The sequence below is a fragment of the Pecten maximus genome, chromosome 18 (genome assembly GCF_902652985.1).
Source record: "Pecten maximus chromosome 18, xPecMax1.1, whole genome shotgun sequence".
NCBI lineage: Eukaryota > Metazoa > Mollusca > Bivalvia > Pectinida > Pectinidae > Pecten > Pecten maximus.
Genome location: NC_047032.1, coordinates 12618401 through 12638766, shown reverse-complemented (window position 1 = coordinate 12638766; position 20366 = coordinate 12618401). Strand labels below are relative to the sequence as shown.

Below are 20366 nucleotides of genomic sequence, written 5' to 3'. Positions count from 1 at the left end.
CTTAAATACCGGTAATTTTGTGAAATACTGGACGAACATTGCTCAATGAATAAATGACAACTTGGCTTGCCATACTCGCACCATCACCTCGGACTCGATGAGGAAGCGTCCGTTTTTCACCGAGAAACATCATTACCTTTTTTGCAGTCGGTTGTAATACTGACAGTATATGAATGAACAGCTTACAAATTATGAATTAAAAAGAATGAAAATCAACAGCAAACACTGAAATTGTATTAATACAGGCCGATTGGGCGTCCTATATTGGATATGCTGAGACAAACCTAAACCTACGTTCAAGTCTAGTACCAAATTATTTAACAAGTCCATCAACTGTGTATATATCCCTCTTTATGGAAAATAGCGAATGTTACACCACTTTTTAAGAAAGGCGATAAAACTACTGTTTCAAATTATAGACCTATAACTTTGATAAGCATTGTTGGCAAACTAATGGAAAGGTGTATTTTCAAACAAGTTTACAATTTTTTAGAGATATTTTTTTTTTTACAAATTGTCAATCAGGCTTCACACCTTGGGATTCTGCAACAAATCAATTGCTAGACATTACAAATGATATTGGGAGGGCTTTAGACGCGGGTAAAGAAATTATTGCTGTACTTTGTGATATAAGTAAAGCCTTTGATCGTGTTTGGCACAGGGTCTTATCCATAAATCGAAAGAATCAGGCATATCTGGGAAATTACTAGCTTGGTGCGAAAATTATTTATCTGGCAGAAGTCAAAAGGTTGTAATAAATGGTCTTTCTTCGGAAACTCAAGATATCAAAGCAGGTGTACCTTAGGTTCAATCTTAGGACCTCTTTTCTTCCTCGTATACATAAATGATATTGTGAATGACATAAATTGTGAAATAAAATAATTTGCTGATGAAACCGCCTTGTATATAAAAGTTGAAAATCGCTTTCTCGCTATCAATACTATCAATAATAGATCTTTCGAAAATACATATATGGGCAAATACATTTTTGTAAGTGGTTAGTCAAATTCAATCCCGATAAGACAGAATCGTTATTAATAAGCAGAAAAACTATACCAGGAATCTATGATCCTATTACTATGAACAATATAAATGTAACTAGTGTAAAATCTCATAAACACTTAGGGGTATTAATATATGACGATGGTACATGGTATAAACATTATATATTGAAAAAAGTATCACCAAGACTAGCAGTATTAAGAAATTTAAAAAACATCCTTGATAGGATTTCTCTCCAAACAATATATTTTGCTTTTATTAGACCTATTTTGGAATATTCTGATATTGTCTGGGATAATTTACCAAATTACTTGTATCAAAGTTTTGAAAATATTCAAATAGAAGCAGCAAGAATAGTTACAGGTGCTACAAAATTGTCTAGTGTAAATCTATTGTATAAAGATGTGGGCTGGGAAAAATTATCTAAAAGACGGGAAAATCACAAAATTGTACAGTTTCATAAAATGTATCACCAGAAAACTCCAATTTATCTGTCAGATCTTATTCCAGGTAAAGTATCAGATAGTCATAGGCATAATACACGAAATTCAAATAATTTACTCTCAATTAATTGCAGAACTCAGTTTTACAAAATCTCATTCTTAAATTCCTCAATACAGTTATGGTATGCTTTACCAGTTGACATTCGAGAAAATCCGTCTGTCAGTATAATTAAAGGCTTTTTACAAAAGGACAAACTAATAATCCCCATTTATTTTAACATTGGAAATAGAAATCTTCAAATCTTACAAGATTAAGGCTCAAATGTAGTAATCTTAAACAATATTTATACATAAGAAATTTAGAGGAAAGTCCATTATGTTCTTGTGGATGAGTAGGAAGTACTTACCATTTTTTACTATCGTGTGACAAGTACAACATTATCAGACAAAATACCTTATTTCAATTAGATAATACTAACAGAAAAAAAACTTTGCTATGGGGAAATGATACTTATTCTTGACAGTACAAAATTATATTAAGCTAAGTAAACGTTTTAGCTCATATTTTTGAACCCATTATGTCACCTATCGAATGTATAATGACATACATTTATACGTAGCTCTATAAGGTAATTTTATTTACTGGCGTCACTGTCGTTTACTTCTACTATTAATTCTATTCACCACATGTATATATGTCTATTGGTTTTAATTGTAACCAATAAATATTATTAGTTCATTCCATATTGATGTAAGGTGTTCCAGTTCCGAAGATTTATATTTGCCTTTGTATGTACATGGGAAAGGAATTAATATAAGCTCTAAGCTTGTTTTCCCATCCTATAAAAATATTTGTATATGTTTTGACTATTTTGATTAATGAATAAATATTGTTTAAACTAAGTCTAGTACCATTTTTTTGGTAAAAATATTATTCACAAGGATTGTAGCTGCTACTACATGTACCATTGATCCAAGCCTCTCATTTAATGAGAAATTATCAAAAGATTAATTATCATTTGACTCTTTGAAAGCATGCCAATGCATTTCCCCCAATAAATTGGTGACCCATCATCCCAGCATTCTAATGGCATACATACCAACCTTTAAGCAACCCAAGAGTAGTAATGTTATAGTATAGCGTCAATAATTGACCCTATACTATAACATTACTACTCTTGGGTTGCTTAAAGATTTTTAACAAATTTGACCCCTGTGACCGCAAAAGTAGAAAATATGATATTAAGTAATAGTGGTATAGTATAGGGTCAATAATTGACCCTATACTATAACATTACTACTCTTGGGTTGCTTAAAGTGGTAATATTAGTATGAGTAATGTTTATCAATACCTAATTTCAGCAGTGCATTTTTGGGCCATGTATCAGGAAGCTTAAGTGAATTTCTGCTGGCAGAACGACATATTCTACAGTTGATAACACTTAAAAAGAAGTTTTAATATCTCTGTTTTTTCAAGATTATAAGTGCTATCCTGGATTTTCAACAGAAATAATAAAAAAAACACTTTGTAATCAAAAATTCTGGATCATTTTTGGTAATTGTTCCTCTAGTAGAACTTCAAAATTTTTTATTTACAATTCATTTATCAATATCTATAATTTATTTATTATTATTAACAATCCATTTATCAATATTAATCATTTATTTATCAATATTAATCATTCATTTATCAATATTAACAATTCATTTATCAATATTATGACTCATTTATCGATATCAATATTCATTTATTAATAATTCATTTATGAATATTAACAATTCATTTATCAATATTAATAATTCATATATTAATATTAACGATTCATGTATCAATATTGACAATTCATTATCAATATTACCAATTCATTTATCGTTATTAATAATTCATTTATTAATAATAATTCATGTATCAATATTAACAATTCATTTTTCAATACTAACAATGTATTCATCGATTTTAATCATTCATTTATCGATATGAATAATTCATTATCACTTTTAACAATTCATTTATCAATATTATGACTCATTTATCGATAGTAATAATTCATTTATGAATATTAACAATTAATTTATCAATATTATGACTCATTTATCGATATTAATAATTCATTTATTATTATTCATTTATGAATATTAACAATTCATTTATCAATATTATGACTCATTTATCGATAATAATAATTCATTGATCGATATCAATAATTTATTTATTATTAACAATTCATTTATCAATATTAATAATTCATTGATCGATATCCATAATTCATTTATTAATCTATTTTTCAATATTAACAATTCATTTATCAATATTATGACTCATTTATTGATATTAAAAATCTAATAATTCATCTATCAATATCAATAATTCATTTATCAATATAAATTATTCATCTATCAATATCAATAATTCATTTATCAATATCAATAATTCATTTATAAACATCAATAATTCATTTATCAATATCAATAATTCATTTATTCATATGATAATCAACAAATTATTACCTATGGATATTAAGAAATACAATTTATCTATTTATAAAAGTATTGATAAATGAATTACAAACATCAATAAATGCCTTTTTTTCCACAAAGGCCTGCCATAATTGTGAATTTTGTTTACACTTGCTGGATGGGGATGAATGAAACAGATGGCTATAGGTCCCCCTGGCTCCTTGAGGCAGGTAAGCTAAAAATAACAACACTGTAACTCACATTTTACTTGTTTATAAGACAATAGAGACTGTCCTCTTCTCCAGGAAGTCAGCAAAAGGCAATTCCAGTATGATACAAATGTAGGATACATACAGGAGATATCAGTAATTGTACTGGCTTCATCATAACAAAAAAAAAGCAAAGGAATTTGTTTATCTGTCATATATAAATATTAAATACGTACATATTACAAAGACATGTTCACACAGTCACTCTCGAGATATTTGATGATAATTACAAATGTACATGGTTATGAACTGATCATGTTATTTCCAATTAAGATTGTGATACAAGTTAATTATTATTTTTCATTTCTGGCATAATTTTGTTCATAACCACATAATACTTAACAATCTTCTCACTTCTGAGTTTTAACCTTATGTACGACGCTCCTGTTTCACAGGAAGCTGAGAAATGGATCAGTCTGTGTTGTCTTGGTTGTACAAGTCCATGGGTAAGACACTTTACGATAATTGCTATGGATGGCATGCGACGGGCCTCCCGTTTATTGTTTCGGTGAGGTAGTCACCAACTACTACAAGGAGACCCTGCCTCAGAATGACCCTGGCTGTTCACTGAGGCAACAAACCCAGCAAACAAACACTTGTATTTCTATACCCAATAATAAAAGTAGGAGCATCTCCATTAGAACTTCATGTAAAGATTGACAGCACATTAAATTATCTTTTCATCTTAAATACTTATCAAATCTTTTTTTTAAATCATTTCTTTTTTCAAATAAAATTAGATCTACTATTTCATGTGATATCAGGGATATTGTAACAATTGTAACAGTAGTTACAATATCCCTGATGCTGTAAAATAATTTTAAAGTCAAATCATCTCCAGTGTGCGAAGACTTTCCAAAGTAGAGATCTCGGTTTTCCAGTCATGATAGTGTGCTTTGTGTATTAATAGCGTATTAATTCGAGTGCCTTTTCCCCAAGTTAATGCGAGACGTGACTTTTCGAACATTAAGAAGCATTACAGCATTACTCCTGAGAAATAACATCTCAATTGTGTCCATCATTCATCATCTTTACATAACTCTCACATGTTTCATTTTTAAAGCAATTTTATCAAAATAAAAAATGCAGCCTCTTGAAATTTTAAAATGAATTATATATATAATGTGTTTTCTCCTTGGTGTGACAAAAGAGTTTTAGTAAGATTTAGGTATTTATCCATACACACATCACTGATTTAGAATTGACTTTTAAGAGAAGAAGGTACTGATGATAAATCTCGACTTTGGAGGACAAACATGTTAGTGACATAATTAACTACAAGCAGCATTATACATTACTATGGAATATGGTGACGGTTGGGCTGTATGTCATTCAAGTCATTATTGACATTATGCAGAAGACCTATTTTGGTTATATAAACATATAACACACACTGACCAGACACTTAAACAGTTGTGTGTCTTTGCTGCTCGCAAGAACAAGGTTTGTCAATGGAACTACATGTAGAGGAAGGATGCCTAAGCCAAAAAAAAACATATTTGTTGCTTTATAATCATCAACTTTGTACAAGGGGAAAGATAATAATGAAAAGTAACTAAAACTGATTTTTATATTTCCATTGAATTCCTCAAATTTTGATCATTTAGTTATCATACACATGTATCCTATATATTGAATAATATCTTCTAAATTTCCTCATGATTACAGTACAAGTAATTCAATGTTTATACAGATTTTGAAATTTTAAAAGAAAGAAAAAAACTAGTGTACTTTCAGACATAATATAAAAGTACAAAGATGTGTATATAAATTAGATCATATTAGCTTATTTGTTTTGTGTAATATTTCATCAAATATTAAAATCCATACATGGTCTCATTGCAAAAAGATTGTTTTGTTCTTTTATGAATTTCAGGTAAAAAATCTTTTCACCAAGGAATTATCTCTAGATTTATAAATTATCATTCATCTTCTTTGTTGATGTCTAATTTCTCAGTTTTCTCTATCGTATTCTCAATTGCAGCGTCAGAAATATTTATCAGATTATTGCACAAGTTATCTCCCTTGTCACTGGAATTATTTCCTGAGTCCGTAGGCTCTGCCATTTCCTCTATTGCACTTAAATCCTCACTGTTACTGGTTTCAGTTGCACAGTCTGTGATTTCTGATGAAACATCACTCTTTTCCTCTGAATTTTCCATTTTTTCTGTTACAGTCTCGTTTTCGGAAGATTTTTCCTCAGATTTTGGGAGATCTTTTTCATTTCTCTTCATCTGATTTGTTGGCAGTTCCATCACATTTGCTTCCTTGAAATTACAAAATGAAAAAGAAACTAGAATTATGTCAATGTGACATAAAAACTGCTCATAATCACATGGATTTACATTTTCAGAACTTTCATATAATTCTGCCTCTCGGTACACACAATGCATGTAAAAACACCTTTCCAACATCAAACATTTGGTATACTGGTTCTCAAGAGGATTCAAAGCAAGTCAGCTTTAAAAATCACACTTTATCTCCAGCAAGAACTGGCTCTCAGCTGAAGCAATATTTATCCTCCTTCAAGTTCAAACAAATGCTGCAGACCAAATTTTACAGAATTTTTTCATTAAAATCATATGGGCACAATTAGGGACCAAAGGAAACTTCAAATGAGGTTTGAGAAAACCCTTCACATACTTCTCAAGAAATCACAATACAATACAATGTACTTCAAAATGAAATGAAATGTGAACAACTAGGGACCAAGGGAAACTTACATATTAAGCTTGAGAAAATTCCTTCTGGTACTTCTCAAGAAATAACTATAACAACCTTCATCTGTCAAAATCAAAGATTGTGGCAAATAAGATTTATGGATCAGACCCAAAATCAAATGGGAACATGGAAAATAATCCTTCAAGTACTTCTCAAGAAATGGCAATCAACAAGGATTGTTAATTAACCTACAATCATCCCAGTACCAATTTTGAATACCTTTGTTTTTTTGTGTTCTTCAAGACCAGCAAGTTCATTAAACATGTTGACAGCATTCATTAGGACATCTTTGAGATCTTGCCTGGAAGTACGATCTGATGCCAGCTCACCTCGCTGTGATAAAAAAAAAACATTTTCACTTCAAAGATATCTTTACCTACTTTGACATAAATAGCCACTACATTAAGTAAATTTCATCCACACATTATAAAAGCATATGAGAGATGGGTTCATTGTTTTTCAAAATTGGTTATAATGCCATCCTCATGATTAATGTATGAAATATTTCCATTGGTCCATTAATTCCTCTGTCTCTCTCCTTTAAAACATTTTCTAACAGTCTCACAGAAACAGTGTCAAACATCTTTCAATATGTTTAGAATCAAATTTCTTTAACAAGGCATCCCAGACAATACAATTCCCCTCATTCCAACAACTGATCACTAATGTTAATCTATTAAGGTTTTGTTTGTTTGCTTGGTGGGTTTATCGCCTGATTGAACAGCCAGACTCATTTTGAGTTGAGATCTATTTGTAGTAGTTGGTGACTAACTCACTGAACAACATAACAGAGGCTCATCGCATGCCGTTCCAAACAATTTGTTAATCTATTAAGGTTTTGTTTGTTTGCTTGGTGGGTTTATCGCTCGATTGAACAGCCAGACTCATTTTGAGTTGAGATATATTTGTAGTAGTTGGTGACTACCTCACTGAACAACATAACAGAGGCCAATCGCATGCTGTTCCGAACAATTTGAGTACAGTGTCTCCCTAATAGACCCAACATAGTCACCACTGACAGGTCCATTTCTCAGCTTCCGGAGAAACACAGGTGTCAGAAAAAGTTATAACTCGGAAGTTAGAAACACAAATTATGATGGGTAGGGGTGTCGAACCACTCACCTCAGATCAATACCTGAGGTTACATCAATGAAGCTCTCACTGACTGAGCTATTGCAGCCCCTATTTAGTGTATTAAAGCCTCTATTTTGACCCAAGGTGATTAAAATACAAATAAGTACAAGAGATTATGGTTCTATGAAGTTTTAGGAGATTAGGATCATTACATATAATGAAATTGGTAGAATGAGGATGTTGGAAGTCCATTTATAGTATCTTCAGTGTTGAAAGTAAAGGTGGTCCGATGGTCCGAGGCTATAGAAAACCTGGTCGGTCTTTGTAAAATTTCAAAGTGTTGGCCCCATTGGCTATGAAAAGTTTGAGCCCTGACATACATTACAATTCATGAAAACAACATTCCATTATTTTCTGACAAATGATCATATGAAATCAGAGCTTACAATAGAGTTTATTTTACCCATAACAGTGCGTTATTACTGGATGATGCAAGCATTTGCATGACAGTTATGCTACTTTCAACAATGTTTTAAAAAATTGGTCTATCGAATTGAAGTTCGTAGAGTGAGGACGTCAAAAATGTATATAAAGTACCTTTGACCTCAATAATTAAATATTGACCCTACAGGATTGAAATACAAACTGTAACCAGGGATGATGGCTATGATTTACTTTATTAAGTTACAGTACAATTGGAACAATAATGAAGCCAGTAGAGCGTGTACATGCATGTACAAGCTTATCCCTATATCATCTCACCGACTTATTGTGAGTTTGGTTTGTTTAGTTTAACGTCCTATTTACAGCCAGGGTCATTTAAGGATGTGCTAGGGTTTGGAGGTGGAGGAAAGCCAGAGTACCTGGAGAAAAACCACCGACCTATGGTCAGTACCTGGCAACTGCCCCATATAGGTTTCGAACTCATAACCCAGAGGTGGAGGGCTAGTGATAAAGTGTCGGGAGACCTTAACCATTCGGGGCCCCGTAGCCCCTCTTATTGTGGGGGAGAATAAAGCAATGCGAGCTGGGGCATCAGGGCTCCCATAGACACATATCCCTATTCCCTACATCTGGTTGATAAAATAAATCTTTCCTGGGGTGTGTGAGTTATATTGCATTAAAGTGTTTCATATTGAACGTCAAGTGTGACCTTTCACCTTTAACCTTGACCATGACCACCAAAATTGAATCGGTGTAGAATTTCAAACTGTGATGTGAATTTGAACTAATCTGTCCAAGAGGTCAAGGGATATCATGTACAAAAGCTTTTTTAAAAAATTCCATAGTGGTCAAGTATGACCTTTGACCTTTATTGATGATCACCAAAATCTAATTGGGTGTAAAAATTTCATGATGTGATCTTATGGAGTGAATATGAACTAAATCTGTCTATGAGTTCCAAAGATATCTTGTACACAAGTTTATCAAAGACAAGATTGATAGCTGCAGACACACATACACAAACAAAGTGATTAATTAGTTGGTAGTATAAGCATACCTACCACAGCACGTTTTGTAGGGTCCACTCCTTCCTCTAATAGAACATACAACATTTCCTCATTGTCTCGGTCAACAGCCCAGTGTAACGCCGTCCAGCCGTTCTGAAAGGGGACACAACTTCAAAAATCAACAGAACACTGAGATAAAATAAGAAATAAAAAATATTTTTTTGCTACAATCACTTCTGCAGTTTTAATGCAGTTTTGATGAAAAACATGCCAAACTTTTCAAAACGAAATCTTGTCTTCAATTGGTATGAAATAGAGTGATTGAATGCAAATAAAGACATTATTTTTACATAATGCATAGTCTAAGTTTTTTTAATATGTGAAATTCAATACGATCAATTACTAATTTTTTGTGTACGTACAGTTCCGTATGCGTTGATATCACAGCCATTGTTTGTAAATGCTAAGGCAACTTCAGGATGGTTGTGGTAGGCGGCAAACATGAGACCAGTGAAATCGGCCTGTGTAAAAAGCACAGTCAATTAGTGATAGATTAATCATTTCTCTCCCAGTTTAGGCCGATATAAAACAAATGAAGATCCACGTTTTTATTGGTATCGACCAGGTCCAGATGTAAACAATGCAATTCATACTCACCGTTCATTCTGAATCATATTTTAATCAATTTATTTTTTAATTCATAGTAATACAGAGAAAGCAAGTGGAAATTTCTTTAAATCTTTACCTTTTCTTTTGAGAAAATAAAGATGCTACTAATTCAGTTGAATTGGACCATCAAGTTTCCTCTTTGGGTACATTTAATAACTTTTGAAACTAAACTTGCCAGATGGACCAATGATGCTGAAACTGTATTTCTGACCCTGTGGTGGTGCTAATTATCAGTTTCCAGCATTGTAAATTCTTGCTCCATCACTTTACACAAAGAATGAGAATGCTTTGGATTCTAATAAACTTACATATAATTCATTATGTCTAGAAGAACTTGTATATATTATTTTATAATCTTAGCTTATATATTGCATCTCGAAAACCTTTGGCAATTAAAAGCAAAAAAATGCAAAATCAAACTACAGATAACTGTATTTTGAAATATATTATTACTAGTATCACAAGTGGTGGGCCAATGACTGAAAATAATTGGAAATTAGGGAATAAATAAAATACTGATGAAGATTTGGAAAGGCAATTCATCGAAAATTTCTGGAAGTTTTCTTAAATTTTTGGCGTCATGTATTTTTCTAACATAACAAACTAAGAAGTAGTTGATTTTATATTTTACAGATATACTCATTGGTTGTTTACAAGCAATTAAGGAGTATCGTACAAACCTCTCCCAAGTCACTACTTTTAGCATTTACATCAGACCCCGCATCTATGAGAATGTTAGCTATCCCTCCAAGCCTTTCCTCATGGTAGTCCTGAGACCTTGCTGTTTCATGTAATGCTGTTCGCTCATCCTTTGAAAAACAAAACAGAATTTTTCTCAACATTAATTCCAGGCATAAAATCTATTTTGTCAGTTTACTACCTAGTACTTGAACTGTTATAAACAAGCAGACATCATGTCTGCATGATCAGATTTAGAAATTCCTGAAAGCTAATAAATGAGTTTCATAATTATTAAGAGCTCTGTTTTGTTGTGTTTTCTCTAAACATTACTAAATTTTGTTATCTCTCTATATATAATACAGTCCATTTTGATCTATCGGAATTACTTCCCTTTTCTCTCCCTCGATCTATGTACAATACAATTCGTAATTTCATACCCCGCCTACAGTACGATCCGACACAACAACTATTCATATCCCACCTACAGTACGCTCCAACACGATAACTATTCATACTCTGCCTACAGTACGTTCCAACACAACAACTATTCATACCCCGCCTACAGTACGATCCGACACGACAACTATTTATACCCCGCCTATAGTACGCTCTGACATTATAACTATTCATACCTCGCCTACAGTACGCTCTGACACGACAACTATTTATACCCCGCCTACAGTACGATCCGACACGATAACTATTCATACCTCGCCTACAGTAGCTCCGACACGACAACTTTTCATACCTCACCTACAGTACGCTCCGACATTATAACTATTTATACCCCTCCTACAGTACGATTCGACACGACAACTATTCATACCTCACCTACAGTTCGTTCCAGCACAACAACTATTCATACCCCGCCTAGGCATCTACAGTACGCCCCGACAGGACGAATTTTCATACCAAGTCTACACAACTCTCTGGCAGGGTTTCCAATGATTACCCTTGTCAGAAATTGTTCGTTCTTCATCCAGAGCTACATTTTTTTCAGATATTAAACATAAGATACATACCTTATTTTTTGTGTTGACATCTGCACCTTGTCAGAAATTGTTCGTTCTTCATATATTAAACATAAGATACATACCTTATTTTTTGTGTTGACATCTGCACCTTGCTTCACTAGCACTTGGACAGCTTCGAGATGTCCCCAATAACTTGCACAATGAAGAGGTGTCCAGCCATTCTGTCATAGACAATCAATAGTTTAACACACTTGATTATCTAAAGTTTAACCACTCACAGGGATTTTGCTGTGTATTCTGTCTTAATATTGGAAAAATTTATCTGAAAATTAGGAAAATAGCATCTGAATTTTGATGACTTTACTTTACTGGTTCCAAATTGGCATCATCATCAGAATTCAAAATTTGAACTCTGAGCCTTTGTTGTCAATTTCGGTGGTGCACGTTTCTGATTGGGAATTTAGGTCGAATTTGGAAAGTAAACAAAACTGATCATGAGCTTCAATTGAAAATGGGGTCTTATTTACCAATACAATTTTTGCACCAATGTAATAGTATTTACTCAGCAATTAGCATACTTGGTTTTGCTAAAGCAATACATGTCCCCTATACCTGCCCCCGCTAACAATAGTAAATTGAACTTGTCTAAAATATATTATGGTCCTTTATCATTGTGTGAAGTTAGATCAATATCCCGTAAGGAAAAAAGCTACTAGAGGGCTTTGGCACTGTGTACATACCTACACACATACATATGAGAAATCCGATAGTCCCCCATTTTCTCCCATTGGAAACTGATAAAATTCAATATTTTTGACAGTGCACTTTAAAATGACGCTAAATTGCCCCATCATCTGTGGATATTATTTATAGGACCTCTACTGTTAGGAAGATGTCATACCACTAAATAAACTATTACAGTGAAATACAAGGGTGACTGGTCTGACCTTGTCCTGTGTGTTGATCTCAGATCCAGCGTCTATCAGTGTTTTCATGATATCAGAGTGACCTTTCATAGCAGCGTGGTGGATTGGCAGGTTTCCTCTCTGAAAATTATACCAGTATATTTTTAACCCCATTCCTTATTTTGAATACATATCTTTTTTTTTAGATGTTGTCATTTCATTTAAAAACATAATCATTTGGTAACTTAAAATGCTGTGGGCATATTTAAAAAGGTTGATGCAGAATGATTTTTTAACGTTCTAATTGGAAACCTGGCTGCAGGCTAGGATAGAAAGCAGAGTTCTCTATTTTTTTTTATTTTAATCTTACTAAGAAAGCTCTGTATATGACTTGGTATCCTGCTGAAATCTAGATGACGAAATTTATACTTGTAAAACACAAATATCTACAAAAATATAATATGCATATATTTATCCCTCCGAAATTATTCACAAAATTAAACTTATCATCTCGCAAGAAATACTTACATCAATTTCACATTCCACAAATTAATAACATCGTACATCTTACATCATCTTTTATGACCAATTTTGATACTTACATTATCTTTCACGTTCACATTACAATTAGCATCTAACAGCATCTGTACAATTGCTGGCTTCCCTTGAGATGCCACGTGGATAGGACAGCAATCATGCTGAAAAGTAAAAAGGGAACGTTACTTGTAAACTACTTTTAATTATTGATACCTATGTATCTAAAATAGAATATATATCTATACACCAACAATAGACAGATGGTAGTTACAGTGATGTGGTATAGTTACAGTAGACACGTTGTATCTATAGACATATATATATACATCTATCTAACCATGATAGCAAATATCTTTGGACAGTTAAGTGGAAACATGATGTACTCTTTGTTGGAGTTATAATTATCATCTGCTGGAATCAAATGCACAGGTGCTGGACATACAAAAATATACACATGAGTATGTTTATCATATCCTAACTGGTGTGGTTTGGTATTGCACAGATAATAATAAACTGTTGTAAGTTTAATATTATGGAACTCAAAGAGCTAATGATAAAAGGATTTACCATCAATAACTCCTACAAATATTACTTTACATAAAAGAATGATCCAAACTCACTGTGTAGGAAACCCAATTGACATCAATGTCACCATCGGATAGAAATTTCCGGACTTTATCTGCATGACCAAATCCACATGCTTCCCAGAATGCCTCCTGTTTTGATGCTGCTTGTCCCATGATGAAGATGTCTAGATCTTTAGCAGTATAAGTTGACCATGCCTTGCACTTGCCTTACATAGTTGATGAAATCTGGCATTATATGGTAATATTTCAAAATTATTTAAAAACTACCAGACATTATATCATTCCTCTAGGCAAATGAAATCTTATTTGTGTAAGTACCTGACATTGTATCATTCCTATAGCCAAATGAAATCTTATTTGTGTATTATCATGAGTGCACATGTGATCAGGATTTTAAAGTCAATGATCATAATATAGGTATACGTAGTCAGGGTGGTTATTTTGTTTTTTGCTTTGTACATGTAAGAGACATTTATTTAAATCTTGTTCTGTATGACCTTTTAGGCAAAAATTTAACATAAAACATTTTAGTTTATATAATTTGTAATGACAGTAGATCTAGGGCTGATCATGATTCTACACACCTTAATCATTCAAGGCTGGCCTGCATTGTCCACATTAATATTAACAATATTACCTTGCAGGTCTTTTTCTCACTGGTTTAGGATGGGGCCTTTGGTCTCATTTTGGTGAATTGGGAAAAAAATTTAAGGAGAAAACTGCATATTTTTTTAATCTTTCTTAAATATGAAAAAAAATTCAATTTGGAATATTAGGGTCCCCAAAAATCCCTAAGAAAAAGCCCTGCCTCAACCCCCAGCCCACTCTTGTTTCTCACAGCATATCTCCTTACACCCAGTACACCATGAGCATCTGCCCAACTGATAAAGACTGGCCGATGTATATGTATACACCTACTGTCTCAGAGTTGCCAGGGGAGGAATTGAAGTTTAACATGCATGTCCTGTTTGAAATTGCGTTATTGTTTTGCACTACAAGGTACAATTATACACACTTACATCCAATCACCACAGTAATGTAGTGATAAATCTACATGCGAGGCCTTAGTCCTGTACATATAATTTATGATCGTAATAGGACTCGGAATTTCTGGAAATTCTAAAATCTAACATTGTGGGGTCCATTGTTTTACAGTTAGAAAGGACGCATGAAAATAAATTCATGTAGATTGTTTTTTTTGCCATTTGTTAACTCAGTCATTTCGAACTTTCCTCGCGTGCGCCTTCTAAGCCCAGGGACTTAATCGATCAAATCTTGGAGATTTTTTAGATCTCTTATTCAGTAAATATAACTTGAATTGAGTAAGAAGAAAAAGAACATTGGTCTTTCTTTACTGAGTCTACAACCATATAAGTTGTATTTAATGTAAAAATGGTATGTATAGATAAACATGATAAAATCTTAGAATATAGCATCGTGTAAATGTAAAATAGGGCCCAGTCCTAGTACTTACATCCGACTTTGGCGATGCTGCAGTCTAGATTCTACAAGAGAGTAAAAAAAAAAGTACCGGAAGTAGTATACTAAACACGAAGTCATGCCCGGACAAACAGATTCCGATTCGTTTTGTTCACTAATTCCCGAATCGATCACAACTGTCGTCTTTGCCATACTTAGGGTATTTATTTTCATCCGGATGTTTTCCATCCATCCATACCTTACCATCTCCATTTATTTATGAAAACAAGGGACAAACATTGACATGTAAGCCCACAGGCGCTTGCATGCATAGAAAATGAGAATTAAAAAAAATGATATCAGTGGTACTGTACGTGTACTGTGTAAAAGTACCTTACAGAGTACACATACCACTGTCATATGAAAAAAAATGAAAATCACATTTTCTATACAAGCGCCTGTGGTAAGCCCCCCTGTCCGACAAAACATTTGACAAGAAAAATAAAATAGAACGGTTGGTTTAAGAGATAAAATGTTTCTTACATAAGAAAAAAAGCATGGTTATATTGAAATGAATAAGATTAACACGCGAGAGTACTGGAATCACCACCACCAGCTAATCAATCGATTGACCAATCTGACCAGTTTATTTTCCAGTCAAGGGCCGGACAAGACGTGGGTATATATATATTATATAGATCACAAACGGGATTAATTAGTACAAAAGAAATGTTTAAAAAATTTTACGTTGGACGTAATATGAACTGTATCACGTGCAAAAACATATTTCAGTAAATGCATAAAAATATACCCTTCTTACGCCAAGTATAGCAATAGCAATATAGCAATAGCAGTCATCGGTCTTCATATAAGCGTGTCCGCTTCTTGACCACCTGTTTTTATCATTCTATTAGTGACAGTACGCATGTTCAATCCTGTATCAAGTATAGTAGATTCCTCATTTAAAATATGGTAGTTCAAATTTCCCCAATACGGTCATCAAATATCATTCATAAAAAACGAATTGGTGCTCAGTTTCATATTTAGACTATTAACACACCATCTGTATCTAGGGTCACTATCTTTATATATTGTACATGTATAAACTGTATAGGTAGTAGGTGTTATACAGAATATTTGGCGGGTCGCTGTTTAACTAGTACACGTAGCAGGATGGGTGGAACTTGATCTCCTTGTTAGTCCAGTGCTTGTTGAGGTTGCTTTTAAATGAGTTGATTGATGGTGAATTGACAACTGACGACGGTAAACTGTTCCAGTCATCAACAACTCTGGCTGGGAATAATTTTTTTCTGATGCTTAGCATTGTGTGTGGTTTTGCCAGTTTCTTATTGTGTCCTCTTGTCCTGCCTTCTCCAGTTATTTGTAATAGATCCTCTGAAGTCACATCCATCCCATTAAGGATTCTGAATACCTGAATCATGTCGTATCTTTTCCGCCTGTACTGGAGTGATGGGAGCCCGAGGTGACGGAGTCTTTCTGGATAAGAGAGATGAGATATATTCCTGACCAGTTTAGTAGCTCTCCTTTGGACATTCTCAATTGCTACAATGTCTTTTTTTAACTGCGGGCTCCAGACTATGACAGCATATTCAAGTCGGGGTCTTACGAGAGATTTAAACAGGGTTGTTAACATGAATTTATCCAAATTTCCAAATGATCTTTTGATGATGCCTAGCATGCGACTAGCTTTCTTGACACTGGATGCGACTTGTGCACTGAATTTTAGTTTTGCGTCAAATAAAATACCCAGATCTTTTTCTTCAGAGTTTCCTTGAATTTCCTGATCTTTCAGTTTATATTTGGTTTTCTTATTGTTTTGGCCAAAGTGTAAACTAGAATATTTTGAGGGGTTGAATTTGATCTGCCTTTTGTCTGACCACAACTGTAGTTTGTCTAAATCTTCTTGGATGATGGTTGGGTCTTGCTCCGAATCACTAAGGCCGTATACTTTCGTATCATCTGCAAATAGTTTGACAGTGGATATTGTACCGTTAGGAATGTCGTTAATGAAGATAAGAAAGAGTACCGGCCCGAGTACGCTCCCTTGTGGAACTCCGCTTCGCACGTCTGTCCAGCTTGATGATTGACCTTTGACCTTGACCCTTTGCCGACGGTTGCTAAGAAACGCTGATATCCATGACAACAGTGCACCACTTATTCCCAATGACTTTAGTTTTAATTCAAGGCGCTTATGGGGAACTGTGTCGAATGTTTTCTGGAAGTCAAGGTAGATTATATCCATACATTTTTTGGAGTCCAGAACTTTGGTAATTTCGTCTAGAACTTCTAATAACTTGAGTGTTGTTGATCGTCCCTTTCTGAATCCATACTGGGAGCATGACAGTTTGTTGTTGGTCTCAAGATATTCCATGATCTCATCTCTGATAAATGATTCAAGTATCTTTACTATAATGCTAGTCAGGTTTATTGGTCTGTAGTTGGACGGCTGTTTTTTATTTCCTTTTTTATAAATAGCAGTGATATTGGCCTCTCTCCAATCTTGTGGCAAAATTCCCCATTCAATGACTTATTGAAAAGGATAGATAATGGCTTACCTATACTAGCCCTCAGTTCATAGATCACTTTAGGGTGTAAATCGTCTGGTCCCTGTGATTTTGTGGTGTTGATATTTTCTAGTTTCTTGATTACCTTTTCTGGACTGATTTCTAAATTCTCTAGGACAGCAGCTGTTGGGTCAAGATTTGGAGTTGTTGGTAGGTTATCAAGATCCTCTACTGTAAATATGTCGCTAAAGCATTCATTCAGCACTTCAGCTTTCTCTTTATTGTCTGTCGCTGTGTTCCTGTCTGTTTGTTCCAAGGAAGCTATTCCTACCTTTGATTTTGTTTTGGTGTGTACATACTTCCAGAAGCTTTTTTGGATGTTTTTTTAAGTCGCTGGCAATCTTTTTTTCAAATTCTTTCTTTGATTGTCTTTGTGTCGAGGTGGCGATGTTTCTGGCTTTTCTGTATTGTTCGTATGTTTCTTGGTTCTTGGTCCTCAGGTACTTATTCCAACATTTACGTTTCATTTTTAGGGCATCAATTGTAGTGCCGTTCATCCACTGGGACCTAGCTCGTCTTGGTTTACCTCTACTAACTGGTATATTTGTAATAATCAATTCTTTAATTTTATCCTTCAAGATAGCCCAAGATTCACATGCTCCTTTACTGTGAAGTACTGCTTCCCAATTGATCTCAGCAAGTACTCTGTTCATGTTGTCATAGTTACCCTTGTACAGACAGTACCTCGGTTCTTGATTTTCAGTTGAATTAGGAGTGTACAGCTGGAGGTCAAATGAAATTACTACATGATCACTTTTACCTAGTGGAGGCTTGTGTGAAATATTGCTAACCAGACCTTCCTCATTTGATATGATGAGATCAAGTAATGTTGGCTCATTTCCATGGCGATATCTTGTGTTTTCAGTGACATGTTGGTAGAGGAAACTGTCTTTCAGGCATTCTAAGAAATCATAGCCAGGTGAATTTAATGGATCTGTTGTTGTTTCCAGTTGCCAGTTTATATTCCTATAGTTCAAATCGCCCATTATTATGAGGTGGCTTGCAATTCCGGTTGCATCTTTTATTACAGAATGTAGCCTTTTGGAGTTATCTTCTGAACTGGAGGGGCTTCTATAAATACAGCCAATCAGGAGTTTATCCACACTTTTTAGTTTCACTTTGCATCAAATCATTTCATTGAATTGCATATCCATGAGATTGTCTTCTAACTCTGCCTCAAGTTCTGATTTTATGTACAACAAAACTACTCTACCTTCCGTTGTGGAGTTTAAAAACAAATCAAAACCTTCTAGGGCAAATTCACATGGGTCTAGATCACCTGAATTGTTTTTTGGAAGAACTTCTGTTAAGGATATAATTGATGGTTTCTCTTCTTCAATTGCATGTAGAAGTTCGTTCCTTGTGTTTAACAGGGTATCCACATTACTGTATAAGACTCTGTGAGTGTGTGCTTTATCTACAGTGACTGTGCTGTTAAAACCAATTTCCTATTGTTCTCCTATAAGATCCATGTTCTCTATCACAGATTGGTTTCCATATATCAGTGTTGGTTCTTCGCTTCCTCCTTCAATTGAATCGCATGTATCTTCTGTTTCGCACTCGCTGTCATTCAATATTTGTGAGTCGTGTAGAGTATTTTGAGTGAAGACGTCGTTATAGTGTTTATCATACATACATGTACATGTATATATGTACATTTTCAGTGATCAGTCTACAATTTATTTTAATGGGTCCTTTTCAATTCAATTGTTAAAACAATCAATCAATATTCTTTTATTCCTCTTTTAAAGAGAGTACAAATACAATGTAGTAAATACTATTTACAAAGACGTTTGTAGATCAATGTTCATTATTCATTTCCGTTTATAACAGACATTTTCTTTCATTATTGGAAATATATTTTCGAAGCCATGTACAAGAATGACGCGCAATCATTCTGAAATGAGTTACAATGCTCATCATTATCAAATACACAGTCTTTGATTTTGCCTTTGAACATAGTCTGTACAAGAATTTCATTTTCCATGTTACTAACAGCTAGATATGGAGGTATACCATATTCATTTAAAATTTTGTCTTTGAACACATCTCTCAGGGCGTAGGTAACCTTACAGGAAGTCAGGTAATGTCTGATTATATCCGATCGGAGTTCACCACATTTATCACAATGTTCTGAAACTGTTGTGTGTAAGGGAACACATGTTAACATTTTACATATATACATTTTCACATTCGGTTTAATTTTAGAATTGTCTAGAAGTGGATACGGTCTGTACGACGTGTTGTGTACATACTGAAATCGTTTAAAATCACTGTCGGAGTTCATTCTCTGTCGTAGTAATTTTTCTTCTTTCACGTCTGTAGCGTTTTTAACTAACGTTTCCATGTCCATTTGTTAGGAAAATGGTGTTTGTCTATATACTCGGTCAAGTACTGTGTTAATCCATATGTATCAAGTATGTTAAGGATATCGGGTATGAACCCGCCTTGTATTCTTTCTTGATCAAAATTACGGAATAGTCTCCGGATGAATATTTCTTTTGATATTGTATTCGGATTAGAGCTGGCCAGGAATTGCAGGAAATACAGTTTACGTTTATCAATTTCTGATGTGATTCTTCGTAGGCCTAA

The 20366-nt window shown here is 33.9% G+C and overlaps 1 protein-coding gene across 1 annotated transcript; it reads right to left on the bottom strand.

Moving 5' to 3' along the window:
• Positions 1-4159: 4159 nt before the first annotated feature.
• On the bottom strand, positions 4160-15305 carry LOC117316450 (poly [ADP-ribose] polymerase tankyrase-2-like). Its single transcript, XM_033871038.1, has 10 exons — positions 15245-15305; positions 13804-13995; positions 13249-13344; positions 12689-12787; positions 11864-11962; positions 10767-10895; positions 9840-9938; positions 9472-9570; positions 7112-7225; positions 4160-6438 (listed from the first exon to the last, which is right to left on the bottom strand). The coding sequence occupies exons 2-10, from the start codon at positions 13921-13923 to the stop codon at positions 6094-6096; spliced, it is 1200 nt and encodes a 399-aa protein (XP_033726929.1). The 5' UTR covers positions 13924-13995; positions 15245-15305; the 3' UTR covers positions 4160-6093.
• Between the last annotated feature and the right edge of the window lie 5061 nt (positions 15306-20366).